Genomic DNA, 7,060 nt, shown 5'->3' on the forward strand with positions numbered 1-7,060 from the left:
AAAGAAGAATCACTAAAACACAATTTGAAAATGACATAATTTGGGGGTTCTGTTTTGTTTTGGTTTGTTTTTTTGAGACAGGGTCTCTCTGTGTAGCCTTGGCTGTCCTGGACTCACTTTGTAGACCAGGCTGGCCTCAAACTCACAAGGATCTGTCTGCCTCTGCCTCCCGAGTGCTGGGATTAAAGGTGTGTGCCATCACGCCTGGTGTTTCATACTAATTTTAAAAACTAAAAATAATAAATAATATCCAGATGACTTAGAATCATTAATACAATGTGAATTCTGTAGAAATACTGGCTATACTTTAATGATTTGGAATGAACTCTGGCCATGTTCTTTGCAACAGTTTCAGTCTGAGGCTGGTGTGGTTCACAATGGCAGAAGCTCAAGGCGACCAGTGGCCTCGTTGCTAATTTGAAAGGACCTTCCACTGGACAGTCACACTGCTGTGATGAATCACCGGCGCAAAGGCTAGGTGTCTCTTTACCTTTGCTCGGAAATGTTATGGGGAAGATAGGATGGAGGTGACTTGATGGTTAGGGGGTGGAGAGAGAGGTGTGAGTAGTGTTTTTCCTGACCAGTCTTTCAGAGAAGAGGTCAGGAATAGAACAGAATAAAAAGGCAAGCAGGAAGGGAGAAGGAGAGGAACTGAGGCACAGAGGGAGAGAGGAAAGAAGAGCAGACGGTGAAATCCAGCCAGAGAAAGAAGCTCTACACCGTAGCGGTAGTGACCAGACCTGAAAGCTGGGAAGACCATCTACGACGACTTCTGTGACCCCACAGATCACCAGAAGAACATTTCCGTGCCATCTGGGGTAATTACATGCAGGGATGCAAGAAATCCAGGCAGCTTTCAGCCCTCCTATCATTTATTTCCTTCTGCAAATGTCCTTGTGGCCCGGGGCAGTTAAATTCAAGGGCTCTAGTATTTGTACCTCACTCCCCAACACCGCAAAGGAAAAAAAAATGCTCCTAATTTTTTTTTCCAGACAGGTTTTTCCTCTGTGTAGCCTTTGGCAGTCCTGAACTCTGTAGACCAGGCTGGCCTCAAACTCACAGAGATCAGTCTGCCTCTGACTTCCTGAGTGCTGGGGTTACAGGCATGGGCACCCGAGCCCAACTCAGCTCCTAAATTCTAATAGGGATTAACTACACTTATGTCTGAAGGCTGTTTAGATAGTACCTGGCACATGATGTGGTATGAACTCAGTATGTATCCCTCTTTAGGAACTCCGGAAGCATTTCCTGTCGCCTCTCCCTTTACAGTGCTATTTTTCTTCTAGAAAAGCTACTAGGAAGGCTACTGCAGAGAAAAAGTGCTAGAACCGGGTGTTAGGTCATCAAGCGAGCTGGGTGGACGCTTTGTAAAGCTTTTGGCAGCTGGGTGCAGAGTTGGACATGGGCGTTTATGCTTCCGAGAAGAGTCCATACCTTTTGTCAGATTCTGAAAGCTGAAGGACAGAGGTCATGTCCTCTTGTCACCACTACCGCGCCCCCTTTCTCATGGCGTCCTCTCCTCTGCTGCAGGTTGCCTCCCCGCTGAAGGCCCAGCCAAAGAGCTGAGACCTGAGACTTGAGGCCCAAGAGAAGCTGTGAGAGGCCAGGCAAGAGGAAGAGGCGCTATGGCTGCACCCAGCAGCTCTGCCACACGGGCCCCTCAGCCCCAAGAGCATGACACAGCCTCTGAAAGGCTGCGCCAGCGCTTCAGGCAGTTCCAGTATGAAGAAGCAGATGGGCCTCGAGAAGCCTTCTGCAAACTCTGGGAGCTTTGTTCCCAGTGGCTGAAGCCGCAGACCAGCTCTGTGGAGCAGATCCTGGCGATGCTGGTGTTGGAGCAATTCCTGGATATTCTGCCCACGGGCGCGGAGACCAGGATGAACGCGCTCAGCCTGGAGACTAGACAAAGAGTGTTCACCCTCATCGAAGGCCTTCAGAGAGAGCACGGGAGACCAGAGAACAGGGTGAGAAAGGGGCTGGAGTCTTGTTCTTAAGACCAAAGGGGGTGGCCAGGCGGCTGGCTCAGGATGAGGCTTTGTGTCCCCGTGTCCTTCCACAGCCCCCCAGCCCTCCCCAGAGTCTTCTGATGTTCTCTTCTGCTGGAGTCGGCACAGGGGGATCACAGGGTCTCCACTGCACCTGAGCCCATGCTCCCTCTACACGGCACGAACGGCAACGCCTCGGTTATTATCAGTAAATGATAATAAACTTTTGGTAGCATAAGCTGCTAATAGTATCACTGTAAGTGCTGCATGGCCTGAGATACGTATTTTTCAGATCTTTATAGAACAGACTGAAAATGCACAGTCAGGCAGAGTCTGGAAGGCATATAAAAAAGGGAACAGAGCTCATTATGAACTATTAGGAAGTTTGTACTTGGACATGGTTTTACCTGAAGACACCATGAAGTGTCTTCCATGAGGTGGTTTCATGCCTATGTCTCTGCTTATCATCACTACGGTAGGACAGTCAGGAATTAGCATAGGCTTTTCCATGTTAGGACCACTTTTGCCCTTGGTCATGTGATACCCCTAAGTGGATAGTTGCTTTTACTTCACCCTAAAGACTCTACTAAGCAGCAGCAATGCAATGAGCTCTGGCTTGGGCAAATAGGAACAATAAATACTATATTCTCTCCCTCTGGTCATGCATCCCTTGGGCATCTAAGTTACAGGCAAATATGTAACAACATAAGGTTCTTGCTAGGCTCTTTTTCACCTATATGAATACGTGAGGGAGCATCTCTGCATTGGAGAAAGCCTAGGAGGAGCACTGCGTTGTGAGTGAGGCCCTCATCTCCAGATCATTGAATTCAAGTCGCAGCTTCCGTCAGCATATTCAAAAGACCTCTCGAGGGAGGCAGCATTGCAGCGTGTTCAGAACCTCTTTCTTGAAGCCTCTGCTCATGGAAGGCATGGCTGAACACAGGGAAGTGTCCATAGGAGGAAGCGGCAGGAGCAGCCAGATGAGATTCATGATCTTAGCTTTGGGACAGGGGCTGTTTTGCAGGAGCTTCAGCTCCAGGGCAGTTGGCTGCATGCACAGGACTCTGCCAAAGGTTTCTGCCTCCTGAAGGTAGTATGAGTGTTTAGCTTTCTTTCTGCCTTCCTGATTTTGTTGCCAAAAATCTTCCTGGGTCTAGACATGTCCTGCTCAACAAAGCAGCCATGTGCTTCCCCTGGTGCTTGAGTAATTGAAAGGTGGCCTTGTAGCTATAAATCGGTTGTGAGTATGAAATGTATTTGACCCCACCGCCTCCTTTCTAGGTCTTGTTGCCAGTGGTTGCTGGAGCTCTGAAAGGCTCTTGCATTGCTACTATTAATGTGTTTACGGTGAGGTAAATGTAGCTGCGCGTGCAGTGTGATGATGGGTTCTGATTATTTCCTCAGATCAACATACGTGATATGCTCTTGGAAGAACTGGTGTCGATGGGCGTATTACTCACACCATCAAATATGCGTGTGAGGTCACCGGCACCCCAGGAGCCCCAGGAGATGTCACTGGAAGAACCACAGGCAAGGACCTGTGATGGTGATAGCCAGTGCAAGCAGTTCCTGAAAATTGGTAAGGCATAGGATTCCCTTACCCTCTGCTCTTCTATATGAGAGCTCAAGTTCTCTTATGACGTTGAGTCAGGTTTGAGTTATCAGTTCCCTAAACATAAAAGACATGGTCAAATATACTCCCAAATTACCTTTAGCTCTGTATTCTTCAACCATAATTTATGCCAGTACTAGTTTATGCTCCGCTCACCATCTGCTTTGGTTCTCTGCAAATAGTTTAATCTCAGCCTTATGACAGGAGGTCTGGATGTTCTCAGTACCTTGGTAGGCAGACAGAAAGAAGCAGTGTGAAAAATCCATGAAAATACCTTCAGTAAGTAGCAAGTTCAACCAGCATCACATGATGGTGTTGCAGTCAATATGAAGGAGTAGAAGGTGGGAGCCGAAGGTGAGGATGGGGTCGGCTAGTGACTTTGGGTAGCACAGGCTGCGAGAAGAATCTGTAAAGAAAAGAATGGACTGGGGCCTTAGAAATGGGGCTTTGGTTGCCCAGGATTTGAAGGCTATATGCACCTGCCACATGCTGCTGAATTGTCACCAAGGATGACATTAGAATGGTCAAGACTGGTGCCTAATTAGACTATACATTGCATTAGCACCCATCGCAACTCACATGCCTTGTGGAGCAGTACAAATGGCCAGTACTTAAGAAAGAGAGGTGAACACATGCTGTCTGCTGAGGCATTAGGATGGCAGTGGGTAGGGAGCACATAGGACAATTACCAGGCTCTGCCAGGTAGAAAGGAATTCAGAAGAAGCAAGGGAAGAAAGGAGAGAAAACGGTGCAATTTATCAGTGGTGCTACTTGAGAGCTTCCCCCACCCTCTGAGCATTTATTTTTCTATTTATTGATTTAGATTCTTTTGTGACAGGGTTTCTCTGTGTGACCCTGGCTGTCCTGGAACTCACTCTGTAGAACAGGCTGGCCTCGAACTTAGAGGTCGGCCTGCCTCTGCCTCCTTGAGTGCTGCGATTACAGATGTGTGCCACCACTGTCCGGCTTTTCTCTTTATTTTTTGTCACACAGTAGCACCTATGGTTTCCTTTTGTTCTCTCAGCTATTGATGTTGGGAGGGGAAAGTGATGATTGCATGTCAGCAAAGATCAATTTCTGAGCCAGGCGTGGTGGCGCACGCCTTTAATCCCAGCACAGGGAGGCAGAGGCAGGTCTTCAAAGCAAGTCCAGGATAGCCAAGGCTACACAGAGAAACCCTTTGTTGAAAAACAAACAAACAAACAAACAAATAACAACAACAACAACAAAAAGATCAATTTCTGATTTACTCTCAGATTTCCACTTAGCCAAAGATTATGAATATCTGGAACCCCCTGGCGAAGAACCCCCAGAAGAACTACTGGCCGAGTTCCAGGAGCCTGTGGAGAACGAGAATTCCTGCGTGGAAGAGATGCCAGGGACCTCCATGGAAGCACAGGCTCTCATCCCTGGGGCTCTCGCACAGGCTGGTCACACTGGGATGCCTGGCACTAATGCTCAATCAGGGATCTGTTTTGCTCACCTGCAGCAACATAATAGCCATCTGGAAAATCGCTCAAGAAAGGTAGCCAAAAAGGGCCCTGGAGACAGTACAGGGTCCTTTAATGGGTCAGGCATTAATGGGCAATGGCTCATGAACCAGGAGGAGGATACCCATGAGTGTGCTGTGGGCAATAACCCACTTACTGAGGGAGCATCCGCTAGTGTGCCACAGGCAGATTATATTGAGGAAGAAAGACAGCAATGTAGGCTGTGTAAGAGGGAGTTCATGTTTATGTTGGGCCTGAGAGAAAATGTGGACACTGGCGACTCGAAGCCTCGCCTGTGCTCCTTCTGTGGGAAGATGTTTAGAGGGCAGGCTCATCTTGTTGCACACAAAGTAACACACACCAAAGAGAGACCATTTGTGTGTGAACGCTGTCGGAAAAACTATAGACATAAATCTAGCCTGCTTAGACACTTAAAAAGCCACACAAGCCGGGCTTCTGAGAACCTCTCGCACAATGTAAGCCAATAGCTCACCAGCCTGCAAAGTGGATGGAAACAGATCCTTGAAAAGTGATGGCTCCTCCTAAAAGCCTCCCCCTGCACCAGGCTGTCTTGGAAGGATAATGTTGCTTGAGCTCATCTTAGAGTGGACCTTTGCTTTTATGTAGATGCAAATCCTACCTTCCAAGGCTTACCAATGCTAGCATATGCATTTATTCTCCATGGCCCTGCATGTGATTCTTCTGGGCCTGGGAAGATCTTTTTTTTTTTTTTTTTTGCCTTTAATATGAATATTGTCTGTTCCCAAGCAGTACCCACCTCACAAATGCTGTGAGACTGGGATATAGATGATATACATTGCTCATACCTTAAATGGAAAAATGTTGACATGCAAGTCCTGTCCCAAACTAAGGTGTCAATAGGTATGCATGTTTAATTTTCCTTACTGCTGGAAATGGTTCTCACAGCTAGTTCTGCTTAGCTTTTGCTAGTTAGTACTGGGGAGTAATATCAAGGCACACACTGTATCAAGGAGCTATCTCTAGCTTAGGTAGATTTTGTTTTTGTTTTTGTTTTTGTTTTGTTTTGCTTTTTTGCTTTTGTATTTCCTTTGCTAGTGCTGGGGAGTGAATCGAGAGCCTCCAGCTTGCAGATCAGACACTGCCACAGAGCTACAGCTTTGGAGTTATTTTTTGGAGGGGACGGGTTGATTTTTGGTTTTGGTTTTTCCTGGTGCTGGGGGAGTGAATCGAGAGCCTCCGGCTTGCAGATCAAACACTACTATGGAGCCACTAATCTCTAGCTCAGGTAGTTGTATTTTGTTTTGTTTTGTTTTTTGTTTTTTGTTTTTTTCCTTTTCCTGGTGCTGGAGAGTGAACATAGAGCTTCGAGCTTGCAGATCAAACACTACCACTGAGCGACATCTTTAACTGAGTCAGGGTTTTTAATTCTTCTAGTGTGGTTATTCTCCATTAATTTGAGGTTATAATCTTGTTTGTCCTGTGTTTATGATATGTTAATGAGAATTTTGTTTTATTCGCTGCGCTTAGGCCTGGAGTTGGCCAATGCTAATTAACCCTTTGCTGTCAATGTTTTACTAATACTGCAATTTGATCAATAAATATGCTTCTGTTTCTGCTCTGTATCAGACTTAATTTTCTTGAAGACTTGCATCTTATGAATCAAAACAAAAACATGTAATGTGCACTCGAGGAGGGTGGTTGGGGACTCTGAGAGGCTTTTCAGTTATTTAATGTAAGCTTGGTCCCTGGCACTCTAGCAAGGCAGTGGCATCCCTTAGGTTAAATGCTTGCATTTTTGTTCTCACACACATTTGGCAACCATTTTTTTTCAATACCACAGAGCAAATTTTAACAGGTGCTTAGCTTTTAAGCTGGCAGTAAACACTGAAAGGCTCCATTTTGGACCTAGGAGCAGCCTGTTCTCACAAAGCTATGCAAAGAATGCGCTGCTTGGCATCCCATCCTTGCCTTGTGTCCTAAGAGTAGAGGGA

General features: G+C 46.6%; 1 protein-coding gene across 1 annotated transcript; it reads left to right on the plus strand.

Annotated features, from left to right (window-relative positions):
- Positions 1-1,625: 1,625 nt before the first annotated feature.
- LOC311602092 (uncharacterized protein) lies at positions 1,626-5,876 on the plus strand (the record flags this gene model as incomplete). Its single annotated transcript, XM_084789773.1, has 3 exons — positions 1,626-1,964; positions 3,390-3,564; positions 4,854-5,876. 3 exons carry the CDS (start codon positions 1,626-1,628, stop codon positions 5,573-5,575), a joined length of 1,236 nt encoding a protein of 411 aa, XP_084645899.1. The 3' UTR covers positions 5,576-5,876.
- Positions 5,877-7,060: the final 1,184 nt, after the last annotated feature.

This window comes from Acomys minous (genome assembly GCF_964271855.1).
Source record: "Acomys minous genome assembly, chromosome: 7".
Classification (NCBI taxonomy): Eukaryota; Metazoa; Chordata; class Mammalia; order Rodentia; family Muridae; genus Acomys; species Acomys minous.